Below are 27,462 nucleotides of genomic sequence, written 5' to 3' on the forward strand. Positions count from 1 at the left end.
TGCAAAAATAATTTGCCAAAATGAATGCAATCATTATCTTCAGGAGGGGGGTCTTGGCTAAGGATGATTTCATGAATTTAATTGTTTTCTGTATGTTTGCTTCACCTCGAGACACATACAATTGGGGTATCCAGTGTGAAGGTGAACGTTTACGAATATGTTTAAGTTCCAAAACATGTTTTTTTGTGTCCAGTACATAATTTCTTACTTTTGACTCTATTTCAATGAAATTCTTAGGCGCAAGATAAAGGCCACGGAAAGTTTTAAGTTGTATGCAAATTTTTCATAGATGATAGGACAGTGAAATTCGTTTATTAACATTTATACTGACCTGCAGTAGATACTGATCTGGCTTATAACTAGACATGGGCTTATTGCTGGACAAATAAATATATATATGTTCATAATTACCAGCATTTCGGGTATATATTTGTATCTGAATTTCTATCATTGTTAATTCATTCTTGAAATATTGATTTCATAAACAAAAGTTTTAGCGAGATGATATTTACACATCACCCCACTGAAATCTTGTGTCAATTTCACCACAAGCTTCACAAATACGTCGCCCCCTTGTTTGTTCAATTCTGATCGTCTGTGATACACTTATGTATGTATAACTTTGCAATAAAGTTGAAATTTGTGAAACATATCTGGGTTTTTGTTTGTTTGTTGTTTTTGTTGTTTTAAATTCTACAGAGAATATTTTGTTATAATGAAGTGACTTTAAAATATCTTCAGTAGTTAAGATATCATGCTCTGGTGATACTGGAAAAAAAAATACGACTGGATTTGACTTCAATTTGTCACCTTAAAATGGTTTACATGTGTGTGATCTTTAAGCTATTTTCATTGGTAACAAGTTGTGCTCTATACAAGACAAAGTTCACAGACAATCCTATTATAACATGTCAAAGTCAAACACAGGCCTTATGAATACACAAGTCAGGAAACTGATATGAAATCTAGTGTAAATATTTTATTTTTAAAAGACAACTGAAAGGGTAAAACAATTATTTGAAGAACAGGATACAGATGATTGGAGACATTAGCATCATATAAAATAGACACAAAATAAAACCAAGTCAATAATGGCTACAACAGATGTGATAATGCTAGAGAATGTTAAAATGTCTAGATGATTTCTGTAGCATACACCCTCACACTCGCCTAACACTCAATAACAGCCGTACGTAGCCATCAACGGTCATCACAAACTACATTTGATGAGATTCTCTTTAAATATAGAACACAACAGGCAAATTACATGTCCTCCTGACAAGGAGCTGTGTCATATCTCGGGGTTCCCCAACACGTATAGAGCTAAAACTCCAGAGGACAGAGTCTTTGACACGGTTCTAGGTCTGTCACAAGACGTATAGAGCTTAAACTCCAGAGGACAGAGTCTGTGACACGGTTCTCGGTCCGTCACAACACATATAGAGCTAAAACTCCAGAGGACAGAGTCTGTGACACGGATCTCGGTCCGTCACAAGACGTATAGAGCTAAAACTCCAGAGGACAGAGTCTGTGACACAGATCTAGGTCCTTCACAAGACGTAAAGAGCTAAAACTCCAGAGGACAGAGTCTTTGACAAGGATCTCGGTCCGTCACAAGACGTATAGAGCTAAAACTCCAGAGGACAGAGTCTGTGACACGGTTCTAGGTCCGTCACAAGACGTATAAAGCTAAAACTCCAGAGGACAGAGTCTTTGACAAGGATCTCGGTCCGTCACAAGACGTATAGAGCTAAAACTCCAGAGGACAGAGCCTTTGACAAGGATCTCGGTCTGTCACAAGACGTATAGAGCTAAAACTCCAGAGGAGTCTTTGACAAGGATCTCGGTCTGTCACATATACAGGACAGAGTCTGTGACAAGGAATCTCGGTCTGCCACAAGACGTATAGAGCTAAAACTCCAGAGACAGGAACAATATGTATATATAGAGATGAAACACAAGAGGACTTTGTATTTGACTATGTGCTTAGTCACAATTCTCTGACTATCACAAGGTGTGTATAGTGCTACAGTTCCAAACAAACTTGGCTCGGTTTTCATTTAGGTGTGATAATCATAATTAAATGCCATAAAAGTTATATAAGCCAAAGAATTAATTTTCATTTTGATTATATGTTGATAAAGTCTTTGGTAGCAGTAAGCAGATCTGAAGTATCAACACAGCGATCGTCATTACTAATGCTGTAACTTTCTTCTTCAGTAGGCATCAAGAAACTGTCTAATTTCCTTGTTCATATAGAAAAATAAATATGCAAATCGTCAGTTTCGCGAGCTGCTTAAAAATATATTCCATTTTATACGGGACCCGTCTATAATTGGAAAAATACTTCCTAATTTAGCAGAAATTTGCCATAAATATCAGACTCGTATAACAAAAAAAACCAAAACATTTTCACCTGGTAAATCATTATCAATCATTCAAGAAACTTCAACCCAATGGCCCCTGTGCCCTTAAAAGTGTTAGGATAAAACTCAATTGCAATAAGAAAGTGATCATAAGATCAGTTTTGGTCCAACAGGCTTTCAAAGAGATTTGTCACATGTGTAAGTTACACACAAAATGCATACTTCAGAAAATGTCACTTTGACTAAATGCCTGTATATAAACCTTTCCAATAAAGCATTGATACCTTAGTGTCCCATTAACAGTTATACTGAATACAATTAAAAAATTGTGTCAACAAGTATAGGTATGTTAAGCCAATAAGCTCAAAGACATAGCCATAATTTGAACAGTCTTTTTTAGTACAGGGCCTCTGTAAATAAACAACACATGTTATGGAGAATATATCAAAGGATTAAACAATGACTCACTGTATACTGGGACATTTCTGCAGAAAGTATAATTTTCCCGTCGCAATGCACAAAGAATACCCTACCTAGAAATTATGTGAATGGAGAAATGTATACTGGACACCAGTGGGGGAAGATAATTTATACTGGACAGGTCGGTCACCAGTGGGGGAAGATAAATTTATACTGGACAGGTCTGTCACCAGTGGGTGAAGAGAAATTTATACTGGACAGGTCTGTCACCAGTATACCATAAACATATATACAGATAGTTTGTTAATACATGTAACTTGTTTTTGATCCCCGATGCAGTTATAGACATATGTTTGACTGTCTATCTCATTATGTGTGCAGTGAATTGCAGAAAAATGCTTGCATTAAAATGTTATAAAATATATAAAAAAATAATAAGAAAATTATAAAAAGAGAAAGAATCTATCCGACTCTAAAACAGCTGCTCTTGAAAGGAAGTCTTAATTTTCTCAAGCAATAGGAGGACTTTATGGACATTTTGGATTGTGAATCATCTATCAGGACCTTATGCCCCAGACACACTGTCACGGTATTGGCCACGGCATATCCCTGATGTTCCTGGTTCTTTATACCGTGGCAAATCGTTGCCATTTCTCCAATTTTGGCCTGAAAACAGTTATCTACGGCGTTGTAAGAATAGTACTACCGTACAGCAAGGTGTTGCTACAATAACATTACGGCCAACTACGGACCACCACGATAGGCCACGATACATCCAGGTTCCACTGCGGTTTCATCATGTATGACTATGGTTTGTCCCTGGTTTCTAAGGTTATGCTACGGTCCACCAAGGTAGTGCTACATCATCCCCGGTTCTGTCACGGTGTCACTGGGGTTAAGCTTTGGTTTGTCATGTGCCGCCCTGGTGGCTATATATTTGGACAATTTTAAAACTCAAAATCAGTTTTCTTTAACAGACCAAACGAGAAGCAAGTCTCAAACTACTTAAGACCCTATCGTTTCTTTGTTGCTGAATAGCTTTGACCATCACCATGTAGTTTGCAACTTGCTGCATGTTCAATTCTAGAAGCCAGTTCATCATCTGAAGTTTGTTTCTGTGGTTGTTGATGCGAAGTATATGATATACAATATAAGTTGGAGCAGATTTTGTCCCCAATTTATAGCACCCGGACCTGGAACCGCAACAAACCTTATTCCTGCCGTCACTGCCATTCAGCAACCGTAGCACCACCGTAATATAGACGCAGTGTCACCGTGTCACACCTTGGAAATCCTGAAGCAACAGTGAATCACTGTAGTGTCACCTTTATGAAATTGATGTAGAAATGGCACATACCGTGTTAGACCACGATGTACCGTACCATAGTGGGCGGTTGTTGTAATGACACCGCAGTACTGCTCTGAGTCACCCTAGTCATGCCGCGAGTCACCGTGACTTCCGAACATTACGATCACCGCCAGATGGCCAGTGATACTACTGTGACAGTATGGTTTTCAAAATAACTTGGCATGGCTACAGATGACTCAAGAGGTTTTAAACAGTTTAAAACTAGTGATTTAAAGTTCCCAGCGATTTACAGCTGTAAAAACAGAGTTCCCAGCATGATTTACAGCTGCAAAAACAGAGTTCTCAGCGATTTACAGCTGTAAAAACAGATTCCCAGCGATTTACAGCTGTAAAAACAGAGTTCCCAGCGATTTACAGCTATAAAAAACAGAGTTCTCAGCGATTTACAGCTGTAAAAACAGATTCCCAGTGATTTACAGCTGTAAAAACAGAGTTCCCAGCGATTTACAGCTGTAAAAAAAGAGTTCCCAGCGATTTACAGCTGTAAAAACAGAGTTCCCAGCATGATTTACTGTATGCAGTACATGCAAAATATTTTGATTCTTTATTGTCAATAACATAACTTACATATTAAGTATTGGAAGATTTAACACAAAGAACAAATATCTTATTGCACAAATTAAACTAAGCACTGTAATAATTATGTAAACATAAGTTTCAAACATAACCACAACAAAAGTAGGCATTTTAGTTGTTGTGTAACAGGCTACCCCACCACTCAGCTTTACAATTTCACCACTCCAGCTTCCTTACACACATCAGAAAAATCCTCGGTATCATGATTCAAACTTAACATTACAAATTAAAACAAGAGGCCCAGAGGGCCTGTATCGCTCACCTGAATATGTTTAAAATAATAAGCATGAAGTAAAGATATAGCACTCCATGGTAGTACATATGAAATTTCAGAAAGATCCATCCAGTACTTGAGATATAGCGAGAACAAACTTCAAACAGAGCTCCACCCCTATGCCCCTAGGGGGGTCATACCCACCAATTATACAAAATTGAGACCCCTTAATTGGTCCAAGTATGCTCCAGACTAAATTAGGATAAAATCCCTTAATCCCAATGGTCGAAGAAGGATTTTAAAGGTTTTACCTCTATTTCCCCTATTGGGCCCGACTCTCTGCCTCCAGGGGGGTTAGACACACCGTTTATACAAAATTGGTTCCCCTTCATCCAATGATGCTTCATACCAAATTTGGACAAAATCCTGTCATTCGTACAGAAGAAGGTATTTGAAGAATTTGCTATGTTTCCCCTATTGGGCCCCTCCCTTCTGTCCCCAGGGGGGGCCACACTCGCTGTTTATACGAAATTGAGTCCCTTTTGTCCAAGGATGCTCAAGAATAAATTAGGATAAAATCCCTTAATCCATATGGTAGAAGAAGGATTATAAAGGTTTTACTTATATTTCCCCTATTGGGCCCGACCCCTCAGGTCACAGGGGGGCCATACCCACTGTTTATAAAAAATTAGTTCCCCTTTACCCAAGGATGCTCCACACTAAATATGGACCAAATCCTTTCATTCCTACAGAAGAAGGATTTTAAAGAATAATTTGCTATGTTTCCCCTATTTGGCCCCGCCCCTCAGGCCCCTGGGGGGCCACACCTACCGTTTATACAAAATTGGTTCCAATTCACCCAAGGATGCTTCAGACTAAATATGGAACAAATCCTTTCATTCCTACAGAAGAAGAAGGATATTAAAGAATTTGCTATATTTCACCTATTGGGCCCCACCCCTGAGGCCCCTGGGGGGCCAGAACCACGGTTTATACAAAATTGGTTCCCATTCACCCAAGGATGCTTCAGACCAAATATGGAACAAATCCTTGCATTCCTACAGAAGAAGAAGGATTTTAAAGAATTTGCTATATTTCCCCTATTGGGCCCCACCCCTCAGCCCCAAGGGGGGCCACACCCACCATTTATAATCTACTTGGCCGTTCAGGACTAGTAGCGTTTTAAAGGAAAAGTTGACGGACAGACGACGGACACTGCGGTATGGCATAAGCTCACCATGGTCCTTTGGACCAGGTGAGCTAAAAATTATGTGTAAAATTTCTTATTTGTTTTTTTCTTCGAATTTAATATGCATACTGGATTGTAATATCTGCCAATCATAGTTGCTGTGCTTTGACGAAAAAGTGTTTCAATTTTTAAAATAAAAATATCAATGACTGAACTGGTAACATTTATGTTAATACATGTACACATACTATCATCCATATAAGTACAGAGATTTATTCCTTTAAGGCTTCAAAATGGACACACAAGTTTATCTTATGTATTATTGAATTCTATATTAATTAATGAATGATGGAAAATATCTTCAGTAGATACGCAAAACAAAGTATACAGCAATGTATGACTAGTAATGTGATGTTTATAGACCAGTAAACTAGTAATGTGGTGTTCATGGACCTGTATACTGTACTGTATAACCAGTAATGTGATGTTTATAGACCAGTATACTAGTAATGTGGTGTTTATGGACCTGTATACTGTACTGTATGACTAGTAATGTGGTGTTTATAGACCAGTATACTAGTAATGTGGTGTTTATGGACCTGTATACTGTACTGTATGACTCGTAATGTGATGTTTATAGACCAGTATACTAGTAATGTGATGTTTATGGACCTGTATACTGTACTGTATGACTAGTAATGTGGTGTTTATAGACCTGTATACTGTACTGTATGACTCGTAATGTGATGTTTATAGACCAGTATACTAGTAATGTGATGTTTATGGACCTGTATACTGTACTGTATGACTAGTAATGTGATGTTGATAGACCAGTATACTAGTAATGTGGTGTTTATGGACCTGTATACTGTAATGTATGACTAGTAATGTGGTGTTTGACTAGTGACGATCTACAAGTTCCATAAGGGAAGAGATTTAATTCCTCAGTGAACTGCCATATTAACTATACATAGTAAATAAACATCATCAAACAAATTCTCAATATATTAACTTGACCTATGTAATGGACCTTTGGACTAAATGACAATAATGAAGATCATGATGAAAGAGAATGGTATTACAGTATATAAAATTCTTTGGTAACCCATCTGAACCTTTGGTGGTGGTCTCTCATTCATTCAGATGCTAAATCAAGAGTTTCAAGAATAGAAAGGTGAGTGTGGTTTGATTATATCTGTGTTACGTAGAGGGCTTTTACAATTGAAATGCTTCAAACAAATACTCGTTGTTATGACCAGTCAGAGCAGGACAGAAACATAGTCCAATGCAAAAATAACAATCAGAACAGGAAACAAACTAACAATCAGGGCAGGTAGAGGAAACAAATTAACAATCAGAACAGGTAGAGGAAAAAAACTAACAATCAGGGCAGGTAGAGTAAACAAACTAACAATCAGGGCAGGTAGATGAAACAAACTAACAATCAGGGCAGGTAGAGGAAACAAACTAACAATCAGAACAGGTAGAGGAAACAAACTAACAATCAGAACAGGTAGAGGAAACAAACTAACAATCAGGGCAGGTAGAGGAAACATAGAAACAATCAGAACAGGTAGAGGAAACAAACTAACAACAAGGCAGGTAGAGGAAACAAACTAACAATCAGAACAGGTAGAGGAAACAAACTAACAATCAGGGCAGGTAGAGGAAACAAATTAACAATCAGAACAGGTAGAGGAAAAAAACTAACAATCAGGGCAGGTAGAGGAAACAAACTAACAATCAGGGCAGGTAGATGAAACAAACTAACAATCAGGGCAGGTAGAGGAAACAAACTAACAATCAGAACAGGTAGAGGAAACAAACTAACAATCAGAACAGGTAGAGGAAACAAACTAACAATCAGAACAGGTAGAGGAAATATAGAAACAATCAAAGTAACTTTGTCTTTAAAAGCAAAATATAACAAACAAGATCAACAATTTCTTAAATAGTGCACAAGGCAACTGCATTTCAAACAATAGCACAACAAATGAAATATTGATATGCCCATTGTAACTTTAAAATAACCCTGAAACAGCTACACTGTATCAGATTTATAATATGTTAAGACATTTGAAATACCATATGGTTCTTGCCCTATACTGTATATCTTGAAAATCTATTCCAGCACTCTGTGTATGTCTATGATGGAGTTCATTAAAATATCTTTATAGTAAGTAAATACCTTAAGTAAGTAAAACCTGGCCTCATTTTTGTGAAGTTGTCCTTTTGGACAAGTCCTGAAAGAGACTGCACAGTAATCTATGTCTACAGAAAAGCAAAAATGTTATTTTAATATTTTTTTAATGGCAGTCAATTTAAACCATGGCATTGGAGAGGGAAAGATTTGGAAATAGTACATATTACAATGCCTGGTATATATATATGTATGTATATATATGTGTGTAGGAACTTCATTTATATTGAATACATTTTTCAAACAATTTTCTTTGTTGCCTCGGCAACGGAGGGAAGTCTGATAACCTACCTATTACTGGTGATACATTAACAATATTTCATTGAAATGTTACCTTCACTGCCATGCTGAGTACGCTATCCTGAATCTTACTTTGATGAGCACTAACACCAAAGCTGTCCTCCGTCTTCAATATGACGGTTAATACTATGATTATCATAATATTGTAGATGTTGATGAAATGCACTATTCACCAAAACAATCTCCGCTGGCATAATTAAAAAATAAATAAAAAATGCCAGTGTGCTTTAAGTGGAACATATATACATATCACTTGTACATTAAACATAGACAGGTACACAATTGGAAGAGAACTGAGCATTTCTTTGTTTCAATCAATGTTCAACACTTCACAAGGTTGCTCCATGCTATAAGACAACATCCTTTCCTGGTTTCCTCAAAAGCATCAATGTGGATTTACTTTAGTTGTCAAGTGTCTTTAACATTTTTAACCAATCTGCTAAGATGATGCTATTTCCTTCTTTGACAGGAAAATGGTCTCCTATATGATCATGTGATCAGCTCTGTTGTTACTGGTCCCGTAACTATGGGTTACCATTGGTCCCTGACTTATACTTGTTCTTCCTTCCAGAAGCCTACTTTCCTCTCCACTACTGGGCACACCAGGTGTTTGTGATGGTAATTGTATAGTTATTTACAGTCAAATTGATTCTTTGTCTCAATATCCTTGACCAGACATTTTCATCAACATTCCAATATGATGCAAACTTTTGCCTCAGGATTCGTCATGAGAAACAGCCATGATTAAAGTTGTATAGAGCACTGACGTCTACACACTGATAAAGTCAAACTTATCTACAGAGATAACGTGTTGAGAGAAGACGTAACGTGCTTGTGGTGATCATGCTCTTCATAATGACATATGTCTACAAATGTTAACTATTCACACAGTGTACTAAATATGTAATCCAATCAACAATATCCCCAGTGATTACCTCAATAACATCCTCATATATACAAAGTTAGAGGCTGAGACACTGGTCAGTATAACTCTATCACAGCTAGACTTCCCCTACAGTAATCACAGATCTGTCATCAACATCACATGAAAGTCCTTGAGGATTTCCCACTCACATTTACTAATAATAGTCCTCGAGGATTTCCTACTCACAGTTACTAATAATAGTCCCCGAGGAGTTTCCGATTTACAGTTACTAATAATAGTCCTTGAGGATTTCCCACTCACAGCTACTAATAATAGTCCTTAAGGATTCTCCTCTCACAGTTAATGAGATCTGATGATGATATATAATTAACTACATAATAAAAAGAATTCTTTGGGGGAGAAACATGAATAAATTAATTATAAAATTTGATAACATGATGATAACAATGAGATGTCACAACAATACTCTATGGGCTTAGAGCCACCTGACAAGTCAGCCCTGACAGACAAGCTTGAGGCACGAGTCTGTTGTAGGTCTGTTGTAGGAATGACCGTTCAGACGTGACTCTATAATAGAATACAAGCAGCTGTTAGACATCTGTCTCTGGTTTTGTTGCTAATTTAACCTCTTCATGGATCATGTCTGCCTTTTCCAGCTCCTGAAACAAGATCAAAATTTTCCTGTAAGTGTAGTAGCATATTTGTAGATTTTTTTTACATTTCCTTTGTCATCTCAGTCAAAAAGTATAGAATTACACCCTTGTTATTTTTTATTTCTTTGAATTTTTTTTCAATGACATTTGCTCTTAGTTTAACTTTTGTTTCACATACAAACATGTCAGCTCAATTTGAGGTGAGATGAGGAACCAATACATTCTCAAGATAAACATTATATTTTAAACCTTTTTGAGGGTAAAACAGAAGCTTTCTCTAAACACTGCAAGTGAAGCTAATGTAAAGTAGCCACCAGGGTTTGAACACTGGCAAATGTTCATCACTTCAAGGTTGACCAGGGCTGGTTTGGAAAAATACTGAATACATGTAATTCAGTGCAGCTTGGAAAATGAGAACTCTGAATTATCACACCATTTTTTAAGAGTTTTTCATGCGAACAATTTTCTCATCGCAAGCATGTGGATAAAATCGAGAGGCCACCACAGGTGGACTTGAGATTTTATCTACCTGCGAGCAATGAGAAAATTGTTCTCACGACAAACTCTGAAAATACTGTGTGATAAACTGTTTATCATTCATGTACTACTACCTTATACATTTCTCCATTTTAACAAGAGGTCCAGAGGGCCTGTATCGCTCACCTTGATAATAAAGCAAGCATGGAAAATTGTTCTTATTACATATAACAACTATTTCCAAATATTGGCTCTGACTCTCAGCAACACCCTTCCCTCATGATTAGGTCCCTTCTTTCTGCCCCCATGAATTGGGAATGATTTCAAACGTAAATCACAATTTCCCCTATTGGGGCCAACCCTCTGGCGTTTATACAAAATTTAGTCACCTTTGCCCAAGGATGATCCAAGCCAGATTTAGTCAAAATCCATAAAGCTGTTCAGGACTAGTAAAGTTTTAAAGGAAAAGTGGACAAGATGGACGGACGATGGACGCTGCAGTACGGCATAAGCTCACCATGGTCCTTAGGACAAGTTGAGCTAAAAAGTCAACTAAACACCATGTTTTCCAAATGACTTCTAAGCTCAATGGTCAACGACCACAAATGCTCAGTCTGTGCGGAGGAATACAATGAACCTTAATTAAAACTTTTTAATACAATCCTATCATCATTGGCTTTTCCATCTGCACATTTACACTTGAAATAATAGGGGATCACTTTTGTGTGGATATCACTTCCGGTTTAGGACGTTGCCTGGCGCGAGCAGACGTCTATTTTTGAGAAAATACGTTCCCAAATGACGGGAAATGGGAAAATCCGTTCTCAAGTTGTTCTGAACTTTTACTTGAGTATTCTCATACTGAAAACCCATGATAATGAATTTATAATGCTACCGGTAGGTGGTATAAAACACAGTAAACCCTTGATATAATGCCCCTCGTTAGATTTGCCACCTGGATTACCGCCCAAATATTTCCCTCAATTTATTGCCAAACCCCTTTATTACGCCACAATTTCTCTGGACATATGATGGCAGTATAACAAGGTTTTACTGTAGTATATAGATGATAATATGTGTTACAGTTTGTCAGAACAATGCTTACTCTTATACATGCTCATCAACCTCTTCAAAACCTCTGCTGTTAAAGCACATGTTGATATCAACTGGGGCTTTAAGCGAGAGAATCTTACAAACCTTTTTGCTTTCCTGTAAAAACTTTTCCATCTGTTGTTGGTGGTTCTTTTTGAGCGACTCTAATTGTTTGGACTGTTTCATTGTCTGTTTCTTTCTCTCATCAATAAATTTTTTCATGTTATTTTCATTCAGTTCACGTATTCTCCTGAAATACAGGCAAAAGAACAATAACAGAGGAATATTTTCTTACCAGAATACACACTGTACACATGCAAGTATCAATTCAATAGTTTTAGACCTGGTTATAATAAATTTGTCAAACATTAACAATTGTTTAAAAAGAAATTCACTGGAATCAATTAACAGCTCCGTTAGATGTTACTTAACCACTCTAAGCAAGTTAAAAAATATTTCATTTATCTATATCTCATAACAATGGTGCATGATAAAAAATTCTCACCTTTCCCTTTCGGCCTTATTTTTGATGGACTTGTCATTCTGTACGACCTTACTTGATTCCATGGACTGTTTTACTTGGTTGGCATTCAAATCTTTTACCTCCCTGTTAAAGAATGTAATAAATTTGTGATGAACACTAAGCTCTCTTCACAAATCCAATGCTGACAGTAGGAGTATCAACCTATTTTATAAAGAAGTAAGCAGACCTATTCTAAAGTCATAATACAGATTCTTTTTTCCAACACATATAATTACTGGAACCACAATTTCTTCACAATGTTGGGACTTGTTTACAGTTGGGTTTAACCCCCATTACTGATACTGCCCCATAACATTACATTACTGCCACCACTTACCTGCTCTGCCTGTAAATCCTGCTTTGCTCACCTGTTCTGGCTCGTAAAACCTGCTTTGCTCACCTGCTCTGCCGTGAAATGAGCTCCTTGAGTTGGTCTTGGTGGGCTTCCTCTAACAGCTTTTTTAAACAGTCATTCTGTTGGTTAATGTGCTCCTTACGCAGCTCGTGTTCCTCAGACTTCTGTCTCATGACCATGTCTGACCACTCCTTAGTCTGGTCAGTCACCAACTCTGTTATCTGTTAAGGTAAGTGTGTGGTCAATCATCACCTCTGTAAAATTATCTATATATTTGCTTTTTATTTCAATGGGTGGCCTTTCTGTATGTCAGTCAATTGACAAGAATGCACTTATGTATTGAACTGCTTTCAGATGGCAATATAAATGCCAAATGGACAAAGACAAATTCATTAAGTGCACTTGCACAAGAACTTCATTGAAGTTGCCTTTGTCAAGTTGGCATTCAAATTGCCTAAGAATGCCAACTGAAATCAGTTCATAATTTATGTTCACCATTATTGAGATGTATTAATCTGAAGGAAAATTGAATTATCAAAATGAAGCATTTAGCTCAAATATCGTAAAAACGACCAATACAGCAATCAAGTAGAGAACAAGGAAAAGATACAAGAGGCCCCATGGGCATGTATCGCTCACCTATTATTCACTTTCAAAGAGGGACTAGGTCAAATCTAATAATAAGATTGGCTAAAGTAGCTGTTACTTTACACATTATGGGCAGGTGAGTTAAACATCGGATCAAAGTAAGGGGAGTTATCAGAAACAGACACAATGAGAGAGTGAAATTCTTACCTTGGATGTGTTTTTCAACTCTGGAAATGAGTTATCACTGTAAAACAACAAAGAAGTTATCAAAGTCTGTCAAAAATATTCAATATACCCAATTAGTCTTACCTTTCTAAAACAGGTATTTCAAGCCACGATACAAATTCATTCAATAGGTTAAATTTCTAATTATTTTTTCAATCACTTTGACTTAGATATTCACATGAAAACTGACTGTTGAATATATATATAGATCCCCCCTAATTATGATAGGTTTTGTCTAAGACAACGCTTACCCATTTAATTTTTGTCTGATTCCTGTCTAAGACAATGCTTACCCATTTTTCTTTTTGTCTGATCCTTGTCTAAGACATTGCTTACCCATTTTTCTTTTTGTATGATCCCTGTCTAAGACATTGCTTACCCATTTTTCTTTTTGTCTGATCCTTGTCTGAGACATTGTTAACCCATTTTTCTTTTTGTATGATCCCTGTCTAAGACATTGCTAACCCATTTCACTTTTTGTCTGATCCTTGTCTAAGACATTGCTTACCCATTTCACTTTATGTCTGATCTCTGTCGAAGACAATGCTTACCCATTTTATTTTTGTCTGATTCCTGTCTAAGACAATGATTACCCATCTTTCTTTTTGTCTAATTCCTGTCTAAGACATTGCTTACCCATTTTTCCTTTTGTCTGATCCTTGTCTAAGACATTGCTTACCCATTTTTCTTTTTGTCTGATCCCTGTCTAAGACATTGCTAACCCATTTCACTTTTTGTCCGATCCTTGTATAAGACATTGCTTACCCATTTTTCTTTTTGTATGATTCCTGTCTAAGACATTGCTTACCCATTTTTCTTTTTGTATGATCCCTGTCTAAGACAATGCTTACCCATTTTATTTTTGTCTGATTCCTGTCAAAGACAATGCTTACCCATCTTTCTTTTTGTCTAATCCCTGTCTAAGACATTGCTTACCCATTTTTTTATTTTTGTCTAATCCTTGTCTAAGACATTGCTTACCCATCTTTCTTTTTGTCTGATCCCTGTCTAAGATATTGCTTCCCCATTTTTCTTTTTGTATGATTCCTGTCTTAAGACAATGCTTACCCATTTTTTTTTTTGTATGATTCCTTTCTTAAGACAATGCTTACCCATTTTTTTTTTTGTATGATTCCTGTCTTAAGACAATGCTTACCCATTTTTCTTTTTGTATGATTCCTGTCTTAAGACAATGCTTACCCATTTTTCTTTTTGTCTGATCCCTGTCTAAGATATTGCTTCCCCATTTTTCTTTTTGTATGATTCCTGTCTAAGACATTGCTAACCCATTTTTCGTTTTGTATGATCCCTGTCTAAGACATTGCTTACCCTTTTTTCTTTTTGTATGATTCCTGTCTTAAGACAATGCTTACCCATTTTTCTTTTTGTATGATGCCTGTCTAAGACATTGCTTACCCTTTTTTCTTTTTGTATGATTCCTGTCTTAAGACAATGCTTACCCATTTTTTTTTTTGTATGATTCCTGTCTTAAGACAATGCTTACCCATTTTTCTTCTTGTCTGATCCCTGTCGCTCCTTGTTATGAGTGGCCACCATTTTGTCGACAACCAAACAGTGTTGACGATTCATTGTCGACCGTTCTTTCTGTTGTTTTTTCTTCAACGCCTCCATCTCCCGTGGCTGTTTCTTGAGAATTTTCTGGAATGCCTTGGCTTGTTTCAGCAGGTCTCTGGTGATGACTGGGAAACTCATATCATCTGTAAGGGTTCACATAGGGCAAGTCATAAAAGATAACACTCTTGAATCTTGATCCAGAAAGATTGCAGCATAATTTCTTTACTTTTAATAATCTGGGCAAGTCATATACAGACTGTCATCTGTAAGGGTTCACATAGGGCAAGTCATATACAGACTCATCTGTAAGGGTTCACATAGGGCAAGTCATATACAGACTGTCATCTGTAAGGGTTCACATAGGGCAAGTCATATACAGACTGTCATCTGTAAGGGTTCACATAGGGCAAGTCATATACAGACTGTCATCTGTAAGGGTTCACATAGGGCAAGTCATATACAGACTGTCATCTGTAAGGGTTCACATAGGGCAAGTCATATACAGACTGTCATCTGTAAGGGTTCACATAGGGCAAGTCATATACAGACTGTCATCTGTAAGGGTTCACATAGGGCAAGTCATATACAGACTGTCATCTGTAAGGGTTCACATAGGGCAAGTCATATACAGACTGTCATCTGTAAGGGTTCACATAGGGCAAGTCATATACAGACTGTCATCTGTAAGGGTTCACATAGGGCAAGTCATATACAGACTGTCATCTGTAAGGGTTCACATAGGGCAAGTCATATACAGACTGTCATCTGTAAGGGTTCACATAGGGCAAGTCATATACAGACTGTCATCTGTAAGGGTTCACATAGGGCAAGTCATATACAGACTGTCATCTGTAAGGGTTCACATAGGGCAAGTCATATACAGACTGTCATCTGTAAGGGTTCACATAGGGCAAGTCATATACAGACTGTCATCTGTAAGGGTTCACATAGGGCAAGTCATATACAGACTGTCATCTGTAAGGGTTCACATAGGGCAAGTCATATACAGACTGTCATCTGTAAGGGTTCACATAGGGCAAGTCATATACAGACTGTCATCTGTAAGGGTTCACATAGGGCAAGTCATATACAGACTGTCATCTGTAAGGGTTCACATAGGGCAAGTCATATACAGACTGTCATCTGTAAGGGTTCACATAGGGCAAGTCATATACAGACTGTCATCTGTAAGGGTTCACATAGGGCAAGTCATATACAGACTGTCATCTGTAAGGGTTCACATAGGGCAAGTCATATACAGACTGTCATCTGTAAGGGTTCACATAGGGCAAGTCATATACAGACTGTCATCTGTAAGGGTTCACATAGGGCAAGTCATATACAGACTGTCATCTGTAAGGGTTCACATAGGGCAAGTCATATACAGACTGTCATCTGTAAGGGTTCACATAGGGCAAGTCATATACAGACTGTCATCTGTAAGGGTTCACATAGGGCAAGTCATATACAGACTGTCATCTGTAAGGGTTCACATAGGGCAAGTCATATACAGACTGTCATCTGTAAGGGTTCACATAGGGCAAGTCATATACAGACTGTCATCTGTAAGGGTTCACATAGGGCAAGTCATATACAGACTGTCATCTGTAAGGGTTCACATAGGGCAAGTCATATACAGACTGTCATCTGTAAGGGTTCACATAGGGCAAGTCATATACAGACTGTCATCTGTAAGGGTTCACATAGGGCAAGTCATATACAGACTGTCATCTGTAAGGGTTCACATAGGGCAAGTCATATACAGACTGTCATCTGTAAGGGTTCACATAGGGCAAGTCATATACAGACTGTCATCTGTAAGGGTTCACATAGGGCAAGTCATATACAGACTGTCATCTGTAAGGGTTCACATAGGGCAAGTCATATACAGACTGTCATCTGTAAGGGTTCACATAGGGCAAGTCATATACAGACTGTCATCTGTAAGGGTTCACATAGGGCAAGTCATATACAGACTGTCATCTGTAAGGGTTCACATAGGGCAAGTCATATACAGACTGTCATCTGTAAGGGTTCACATAGGGCAAGTCATATACAGACTGTCATCTGTAAGGGTTCACATAGGGCAAGTCATATACAGACTGTCATCTGTAAGGGTTCACATAGGGCAAGTCATATACAGACTGTCATCTGTAAGGGTTCACATAGGGCAAGTCATATACAGACTGTCATCTGTAAGGGTTCACATAGGGCAAGTCATATACAGACTGTCATCTGTAAGGGTTCACATAGGGCAAGTCATATACAGACTGTCATCTGTAAGGGTTCACATAGGGCAAGTCATATACAGACTGTCATCTGTAAGGGTTCACATAGGGCAAGTCATATACAGACTGTCATCTGTAAGGGTTCACATAGGGCAAGTCATATACAGACTGTCATCTGTAAGGGTTCACATAGGGCAAGTCATATACAGACTGTCATCTGTAAGGGTTCACATAGGGCAAGTCATATACAGACTGTCATCTGTAAGGGTTCACATAGGGCAAGTCATATACAGACTGTCATCTGTAAGGGTTCACATAGGGCAAGTCATATACAGACTGTCATCTGTAAGGGTTCACATAGGGCAAGTCATATACAGACTGTCATCTGTAAGGGTTCACATAGGGCAAGTCATATACAGACTGTCATCTGTAAGGGTTCACATAGGGCAAGTCATATACAGACTGTCATCTGTAAGGGTTCACATAGGGCAAGTCATATACAGACTGTCATCTGTAAGGGTTCACATAGGGCAAGTCATATACAGACTGTCATCTGTAAGGGTTCACATAGGGCAAGTCATATACAGACTGTCATCTGTAAGGGTTCACATAGGGCAAGTCATATACAGACTGTCATCTGTAAGGGTTCACATAGGGCAAGTCATATACAGACTGTCATCTGTAAGGGTTCACATAGGGCAAGTCATATACAGACTGTCATCTGTAAGGGTTCACATAGGGCAAGTCATATACAGACTGTCATCTGTAAGGGTTCACATAGGGCAAGTCATATACAGACTGTCATCTGTAAGGGTTCACATAGGGCAAGTCATATACAGACTGTCATCTGTAAGGGTTCACATAGGGCAAGTCATATACAGACTGTCATCTGTAAGGGTTCACATAGGGCAAGTCATCTAAAGACTGATTCAAAAAGATAACACACTGGAATCTTGATCCAGAAAGATTGCAGCATAATTTCTTTACTTTTAATAATCTGTTGGGAATCGAACAAATATTACTTATTAATGAAAAATGTGACTATAATAACTAATAACGTCATAACTTTCCTTCCTAAAATCCCAAAATGTGAGCTCCATATGTTAACCTCTGACCTTCTGATATGAACATCATCATGACCTTTCAAGCATTATGTGTATGAATAATGAGCAATGAATAGCGCACACACTCAGTTATGATCACGATGGATACCATATAATGGGGGTTTTAAGCAGGCTTACATTTTCGTGATTTTGACCCAAAATTTGAATATTAAATTTACACAGATTACAATTTCCCGATCTAGGCATGTGAAGGAACCAGATGTTCTCAGTGTTTTAGCACAGAAACAGGGCATTTGGCATATCAAATCATATTCTTGCCATCACGTTATTAACCAGCAGAAATTGTGAAAAAAGTGGAACGTATCTCACAGAGGAATAAAACTCACAAAAGAATTAATTACAATCGGATATACCTTACAGGGGGATATAACTCACAATGTAATAAAACTTGTTGTGGTATATTAATCAAATGATCTATTCAGTCTGTAAATAAATCAACCTTTTTTGTCCTCTTTTTTCTGTGAGGCATTAGGCGTGCCGGCAGGTTTGTCAGCGTAGCTGGAGTTAGACACCTGCCCGTTACTGCCTGTCAGTCCCGACCCACTGAGCTGGCGATTGGCTGGACCAAGACACGGTACAGGACTGTCAATGATGTCAGACGTGTCTATACCCATCTCCTTCAGCTGTTTCTCAGGATTAGACAGCAGCTTCACAAAATCTAAAATCAACACGTCAAGATTTAATATCAATTGAAATTACAATATTTTCACTTTATAAGATTTCCTTTTCAACTTACAATATATGTTACGTAACACACATCGGTAGTGGTCTAAAACAATTGTAAATATTTGTTAAGAGGGTTAACATTGCAGAAGGAAAAAAACTTCAGGTTGTGGAGATCACATTAAATTGCCTCCCCACTAGTTATTAGTTGTTACAGGCACGAAAGATAAAACACTGTTTCCACATGTCTAACCTAAAATCTTACCTGGGATGTAAGTTATTCCATGACTTACCTTAAAACCTGTGTGGTATGTAAAGTTATTACATGACTTACCTAAATGCTTGTCTGGGATGTAAGTTTTCAGGATAATTCTACAGAAGACTGTGGGTAGAGACAAGGGGAAGTTTCCCTCTGAACGTAGGGAAATATATCTGTAACCTGAAGATATAAAGTCAATATCTTTTATTTTTTTCATACATTTCAGTAATTTACAATTACATTAGCAAATCAATAGGTAGTAGTTTATAAATGATGAACAATAACATTTCAATTAAAAACATAATTTTAATATAGTGAGCATCACCTGTACTTGACCATGGTGTGTTGTCGGACATTCCTCACACACTGTCAGTATAAAACAAAGCCTTTGTCAAAGTGAAGCAGACAATAGGGTGTCCTTACCTGCTTGCAGCCCATCTAGGGGCAGGATTCTTTGGCCAATCAGCTTGTTAGTATCTTCATAAACAGCAATTCTAAGCACAGCTAAATCGGGAAGCACTACCTATTATGCGGCAAGTAAACAACAACTTTTAGTAACATGTTAAATTTTAAATTATTTCACCTGAATAACATGTTTCTCATTAAAGATCCAACTGTACAAGAATTCCTTCAAATTATCAGAAACTTCTAGTTGCTAGGCCAACAGATAAGGATCCTCACAGCCTTTGATGCCTGAAATAAGATACCTGGTATACTGAATTAAGTTAAAACTACACTCACTGACTGATATTGCATTATTCAAATTCTTCATACTAGTCATGAAATTTTTAAAAGTTTGTGCCGTTCTAGTTACGAAAATTAGTGGTTGTGTGGTTAAAATTATAGTTTTCATAACAGTATTTGCATATGGATACTTTTCAAGAGTTGTAAAGCCGAAATTTAACATTTAAAGATTTAAACATATATTGACCACGGTGACCTTGAATATGGGCGAAGGTTATTCATTTGAACAAACTTGGTAACCCTTCATCCCAGCATGTTAATGGCCAAATGTCATCACCCTAGGCCTCTTGGTTATTCATTCGAAGTTGTTTAAATGTTTTAAACATATTTGACCCCAGTGACCTTGAATATGATTCAAGGTCATTCATTTGAACATACTTGGTAGCCCTTCATTCCAGCATGTTACTGGCCAAATATCATTATCCTAGGCCTCTTGGTTATTCATCAGAAGTTGTTGAAAGATTTTATACATATTTGACCCCTGTGACCTTGAAAATGGATGAAGGTAGTTTATTTGAACAAACTTGGTAACCCTTCATCCAAGCATGTTAATGTCCAAATGTCATCACCCTAGGCCTCTTGGTTATTCAGAAGGAGTTGTTTAAATGATTACAACACATTTGACCCCAGTGACCTTGAATATGATTCAAGGTCATTCATTCGAACAAGTTTGCTAGCCCTTCATTCCAGCATGTTATTGGTCAAATATCATTATCCTAGGCCTCTTGGTTATTCAGAAGAAGTTGTTTAATGGTTTCATACATCTTTGACCGTTGTGACCTTGAATATATATCAAGGTCATTTATTTAAACAAACTTGGTAGCCCTTCATTCCAGCATGTTACTGGCCAAATATCATTATCCTAGGTATCTTGGTTACTCAGAAGAAGTTGTTTAAAGGTTTTATACATATTTAACCCCTGTGACCTTGAATATGATTCAAGGTCATTCATTTGAACAAACTTGGTAACCCCTCATTCCAGCACGTTACTGACCAAATACCATTATCCTAGGCCTCTTGGTTATTCATCAGAGGTTGTTTACAGGTTTTATACATATTTGACCCCATGTGACCTTGAAAATGGATGAAGGTAATTAATTTGAACACACTTGGTAACCATTCATCCAAGCATGTTCATGGCCAAATGTCATCACCCTATGCCTCTTGGTTATTCAGAAGGAGTTGTTTAAATGATTACAACATATTTGACCTCAGTGACCTTGAATATGATTCAAGGTCATTCATTTCAGCATGTTACTGGTCAAATATCATTATCCTAGGCCTCTTGGTTATTCAGAAGAAGTTGTTTAAAGGTTTCATACATATTTGACCCCTGTGACCTTGAATATAAATCAAGGTCATTTATTTAAACAAACTTGGTAGACTTTCATCCCAGCATTGTTACTGGCCAACTATCATTATCCTAGGTCTCTTGGTTATTCAGAAGAAGTTGTTTAAAGGTTTGAAACATATTTGACCCCTGTGACCTTGAAAAATGATGAAGGTCATTATTTGAACAAACTTGGTAGCCCTTTATCCCAGCATGTTACTGGCCAAATATCATTACACTAGGCCTCTTGGTTATTCAGAAGAAGTTGTTTAAAGGTTTAAAACATATTTGACCCCTGTGACCTTGAATATAAGTCAAGGTCATTTATTTGAAAAAACTTGGTAGCATTTCACCCCAGCATGTTACTGGCTAAATATCATCACCCTAGGCCTCTCGGTTATTCAGAAGTTGCTTAAATATTTTAACATATTTGACCCCTGTGACCTTGAAAATTGATGAAGGTCATTTATTTGAGTCAACTTGGTAGCCCTTTATTCCAGCATGCTTCTGGCCAAATATCATCACCCTAGGCCTTTTGGTTACTGAGAAGAAGTTGTTTAAAGTAAAAAGTTGACGCCAGACGCCGCACCATGCCATAAGCTCACTTTATTTTAATTCAGATCTTGTTCAGTATTTTTTTTAAATTTTTTATTTGCCCAGATCCTTAAACAAAATAATCATTTATCATAAATTCATTGGTAAGTTTGTAGGGAAGAAGTCTGACCTTTCTGAAGACAAATTCTTCTGCGTTATATACAGGATTGAGGCCATTGGACGCCACTACTTTGGTACGGAATTCCTTTCGGATGGTGTCAGTCGGTAGACCGTACATGTCTACCTCAACAAATGTTCCTATCTTCTTGTCAGACAAAAACTGTCCCGATATCACCTAGAGAGGGAAGTAATCGTCGTTAGTATTTCTCATACCTAGGCCAAAATAACAATCAGTCACTAATGGAAACTGGTCATGGGAAATAAACATCATTTTACAAATTGAATAAAGAAATAATTTTGTCATTGATTTTTATTCATATGAATGATAAATAAAGGATTTCCTTTGTTTCTTTACAAATTACTGTTATATTTCACAAGAATGCCATACCTGTATGAAGCTGTGTGTTATCTATATAAATATCATACCTGTATGAAGCTGTGTTATCTATATAAATACCATACCTGTATGAAGCTGTGTGTTATCTATATGAATACCATACCTGTATGAAGCTGTATGTGTTATATATATATAATTATATATGAATACCTTACCTGTATGAAGTTACAGTCTGTTATATATATATATATATATATATGAATACTTTACCTGTATAAAGCTGTGTGTGTTATATATGAATATCATACCTGTATGAAGCTATATGCTATCTATATGAATACCATACCTGTATGAAGCTGTATGTGCTCTATATATGAATACCTTAGCTGTATGAAGTTGTGTGCTATATATATATATGAATACCTTACCTGTATGAAGTTGTGTGCTATATATATATATATATATATGAATACTTTACCTGTATAAAGCTGTGTGTGTTATATATGAATATCATACCTGTATGAAGCTGTTTGTTATGTATATTGATACCATACCTGTACGAAGCTTTGTGTGTTATATATATATGAATACCATACCTGTATGAAGCTGTGTTATATATATATAGATACCCTACCTGTATGAAGCTCTGTGTGTGTTATATATATATATGAATACCTTACCTGTACAGAGCAATGTGCTGCAATAACTCCATCTACAGGACTCTCTGAGAATGGTTCAAATGTTCTGTCTGGCCGTCGCATAAAATCTGGTTTTAATAAATACCTGAAATCCAGCAAAATTTTGTCAAAGACATCTATCAAACAATCTAAACATGGATTTCAACATTATTATTAAAATGTTTCTTGTTTCAAAAGATATTCATATAAAATATGTGTACTTTATGTCAAAGTTCCCTTACTAACTTTGGCTGGAGGGATTTTCTTGAGCTTATTGGCAACAGTGTCTGAATGAGAGCCTAGCTGGTTTGATCCAAAGTTAAGGCATACATTATTATTATTGTCACTAGTTCCACCCTATTAGTTTGGTGCTGTTGGCCCTCCACAATGAAGTTGAGAATCCTTGGCTGGAGGTTAATGAGCTGGAGTTGTGGTAGTTTTCTTGTCACGTTGGTTATACATACCTATAGATATAACCTACTTATCAAATGTGTGATGATACATACCCACAGTTACCGTTGTACTCAAATTTGCCCTGGTTGAGCTGCATTGCTATATCTGGAGTCTGGAAGTTCAGGGCAACCATTTGACATCCAGCATTCCAGAACAACTGTAGAGGTCAAGTGATAAAGTCATAGATGGTTTACAAGGTTGTACAGTTAAGTTGAATCAGGCATTACAGAGAAATTTTACCATCTACAGGTAAGTTAAATAAGACGTTCATCTAACAGATACATATGTTCCAGGCCATCTCCCTTTTGCTATTTTCCATTTTTCTATGATTTCAAATGGTATGTTTACACAATACTTCCAGTTCACTGTGAAATGTCCCTGGAATTTAGGAGTCACCAGCACAAAACTGACAAAATCCATAACATTAATGTATTACTATTACATTAAATGTATTACCCTTTCATTCCGTTATATTACATGTATTACTATTACATTACATGTATTACTATTACATTACATGTATTACCGTTTCATACCGTTATATTACATGTATTACTATTACATTACATGTATTACTATTACATTACATGTATTACTATTACATTACATGTATTACTATTCCTTTTCATGTATTACCGTTACATTCCGTCATATTACATGTATTACTATTACATTACATGTATTACTATTACATTCCGTTATATTACATGTATTACTATTACATTACATGTGTTAATATTCCTTTTCATGTATTACCGTTACATTCCGTCATATTACATGTATTACTATTACATTACATGTATTACTATTACATTATATGTATTACCATTCTATTACATGTATTATCATTCTATTACATGTATTACCGTTATATTACATGTATTACCATTCTATTACATATATTACCATTCTATCACATGTATTACCATAACATTAATGAATTACTATTACATTACATGTATTACTGTTACTACATTCCGTCATATTACATGTATTACTATGTATTACCTGTGGCATGTAATTGCCCGAGTCTACCCGGCTGCCTCGGGGATAAATCCGACTCATCTGGCGTTTGTTGTAGCTGTTTCTTTGTCAAGGTCCTACTTACATTAAAACTTCTCTGTCATGTTAATTAGAATTTAAATACTTTCTCGGCTATATTCTAGGTAGACAATTTTGTACATCGACAATATAGGACTTAATTTTCTTAATGAGAACCCATTCTGTAATTAGAATGTGGTACGTTAGAGCTGAAGTATTCTGCATTGACAGGTAGGTTAGACATATAAAAATAAGGTGACAGGTAGGTTAGACATAAACAAATAAGGTGACACGAAGAAGAAATACCTCAAAACTATATCTATTGTAATGACAAACATCTAAGCTTATCTTTCATCCAAACACCAAAATAGGAAAGGAAATCATGCAATGCTATAACGTTAACCATGATGGAAGGGTACAAAGTATGCTGGTTCAATATACTAGAGCCATGCATTAGTGACTTTCACCTGGACAAAGTCCAAAGTACATTAATCATGTTTCCAATATCAGACCTACATCGTTTTTTTAAATACAGTCCAAATTGTACATGGAAATGTACATTGAATTCTGATTTTTATTTAATTTATCTTTTTGAGGGTGGAGGAGTTTTTTAAATTTATTGTTTCAAGAAACAACAGACAAAATATGGAAGTACAATAATAAAGGGAGATAACAATGATAAGATTTGGATTGAAAGGGAGATAAGAATGCTAGTTTTGTGTAGTAAGGGAGATAACAATGCTAAGTTTTGGATTTAAAGGGAGATAACAATGCTAAGTTTTGTGTAAGTAGTTATAATGGGCTAATACTAAAGTAGAAGGATACTCAATGATCCCAGAACAAGTTCCCGAGTGAATGGCATGCCTCAGTATAGCATTGGCAGCAGTCTCATTGAAGGAGGACATGTGGAAGTGATTATTTACAGCTGTATCACACAAAACAAAGCATGCCAACAAATCGTGTCTATTATCAAACAATACTGCTGTATCATACAAAACAAAGCATGCAAACAAACCTACAATCGTGTCTATAATCAAACAAGGTATACTACTGTTAAATGTTATCACTTGCTATACCTACACCAGTAGTTTTTTACTTGAAACAGGGTTTGCAATTTGATCATGAAAACATTTACATTTTTCATCTTTATTTTCAATATTTTGTTACAAATTGGGTCACTCTGCCATACAAGGACTACACAGTACATGGAAATCACAACATTGATACAATAATGAAATGACTTGCTTATGGAGAAGAAAGCAGCATTACTGAGCATGTCTTCAAAACATTTCAGCAAACAAGGAATGCAGTTCCAACAGAAAATGCCTGAACAAGACAAATAAGTAACAAGAGTCCTAATTGGCCTGTATCACTCACATGGTACGCAATGCTGTGACATTTATAGTCGTGTTACAATAATATTCAAGAGAACAACTTTAAAAGCCGTTTACTATAGCATGCAACAAGCTAAACATCATGAACTTAGACCTCTTGATTATTAACAGGACATGGTTTAAAGGGTTTTACATGTCTGATCCTTGTTACCTTGAAAATAGGTCAAAGTCTATCATTTGAACAAACTTCATTGCCATTCATCATAGAAAGCTACTGACCATCAAGTCATTTGCTGATTGACAAGATATTGTTGTAAAGTTTTTACAAATTTAACCCTGTGAATTTAAAAGTAGGCCAAGGTCATTCATTTGAACTCTCTTGGTAGTCCAGTATCCCAGCAAGCTACTGGCCAAATATCATTACCCTTTGCCTTTTGGTTATTCAGAATAAGTTATTTAAACTTTTATTAAAAATTGGAACCATGTGACCTTGAAAATGTCAGTCATTTATTAGAACAAACTTCATCATCATTCATCCCAGCAATGTTCTGGCCAATTATCATCTCCCTATTCCATTTGGTTATATAGAAGATGTTGTTATAACAAATTAGACCCCTGTAACCCTGAAAGTGGGTCAAGGTAATTTGTTTGAAAAAAAAATTGCTAGCCCTCTATCTCTCCATTTAACTGGGCCAAATATCATCACCCTGCTGGTCCTACTTTGGAGGGAGTCAAATTGAATTAACATAAAAAGTTGAAGCCAGAGAGAAGGACACCAGACAGCACATCGCAGCGTAAGCTCATTCCGCCCTTCGGGACAGGTAAAACCCATATTATATTCAAGCACAATCATGCATGACAGAATGAAATAAAAGCAGTGAAGGCTCATATAGATTCACCCCACCCTCACCGCGCTTTGCCTGTGATCTTTGACCCTTAAACCGTGACGGATGAGCACCAAAATGTAATCAGGTGTATAACTCAATGTTACCATACTATGGTGCAAAGATGAATTTAAATTTTATTGAGGGGTTTGTGAGATATCTCGTACACAAGCTTTTTACTTCAAAAGTGGTAAAGTGTGATCTTTGACCCATTACCTTGACTGATGACCACCAAAATCCAATCAGAAGTAGAACTCAATATTACTATACAACAGTGTAGATTTCAACTAACTGTGTACAGGGGTTCATATGATATCTTATACAGAAGCTTTTTGACTATGGACGTACACACAGACAGACAGGTGCACTGACTAAGCCATCACCATGTACCCTGTTCATTCAGTTAGGGGTATGATTAACAACCTTTGGGTCAATCTCTTCCAGAATAAATTTGGTACTCTTTATTCATCTCTGTAACGTCTGGCACCCTTCAAAATGTCGGGAGTAATTACTTGCAACACATTATGTAATGGAGTTGTGAATTCACTATTTTCATTTTCTTACATTGAATACAACTATGTTTGATTTTTTCACTTTCACCTGAATATGATACTGTTCATTAAATCGTTAGCAGATAATTTTTGCTGTGATATTTGTTAGCCAGCG

General features: G+C 36.7%; 1 protein-coding gene and 1 long non-coding RNA gene across 7 annotated transcripts in view; one reads left to right on the forward strand and one right to left on the reverse strand.

The window, feature by feature from the left end:
* The first annotated feature begins 7,594 nt into the window (after positions 1–7,594).
* On the forward strand, positions 7,595–7,900 carry LOC110461442. Its single transcript, XR_002464130.1, has 2 exons — positions 7,595–7,677; positions 7,708–7,900. It is a non-coding gene; the product is annotated as an uncharacterized LOC110461442 (long non-coding RNA).
* Positions 7,901–7,938: 38 nt separating this feature from the next.
* The window catches only part of LOC110461441 (1-phosphatidylinositol 4,5-bisphosphate phosphodiesterase beta-4-like), a 101,507-nt gene continuing 81,983 nt past the window's right edge, over positions 7,939–27,462 (reverse strand). For 5 of the 6 annotated variants that reach the window (XM_021514894.1, XM_021514889.1, XM_021514891.1 and 2 more), the window contains exons 20-33: positions 25,404–25,503; positions 24,546–24,618; positions 23,591–23,694; positions 23,088–23,190; positions 22,081–22,245; positions 19,706–19,805; positions 19,358–19,462; positions 18,800–19,018; positions 14,938–15,151; positions 13,416–13,452; positions 12,666–12,841; positions 12,248–12,349; positions 11,848–11,992; positions 7,939–10,179 (exon numbers count right to left, since the gene is read on the reverse strand). In XM_021514894.1, the coding sequence (XP_021370569.1) occupies positions 10,111–10,179; positions 11,848–11,992; positions 12,248–12,349; positions 12,666–12,841; positions 13,416–13,452; positions 14,938–15,151; positions 18,800–19,018; positions 19,358–19,462; positions 19,706–19,805; positions 22,081–22,245; positions 23,088–23,190; positions 23,591–23,694; positions 24,546–24,618; positions 25,404–25,503 (1,712 nt within the window). In that variant the 3' untranslated portion in view covers positions 7,939–10,110. The remainder of the gene's footprint in view (positions 10,180–11,847; positions 11,993–12,247; positions 12,350–12,665; positions 12,842–13,415; positions 13,453–14,937; positions 15,152–18,799; positions 19,019–19,357; positions 19,463–19,705; positions 19,806–22,080; positions 22,246–23,087; positions 23,191–23,590; positions 23,695–24,545; positions 24,619–25,403; positions 25,504–27,462) is intronic. The other variant, XM_021514893.1, reaches the window with a different exon arrangement.

Source organism: Mizuhopecten yessoensis, unplaced genomic scaffold (assembly GCF_002113885.1).
Source record: "Mizuhopecten yessoensis strain PY_sf001 unplaced genomic scaffold, ASM211388v2 scaffold10621, whole genome shotgun sequence".
Taxonomy (NCBI): Eukaryota; Metazoa; Mollusca; class Bivalvia; order Pectinida; family Pectinidae; genus Mizuhopecten; species Mizuhopecten yessoensis.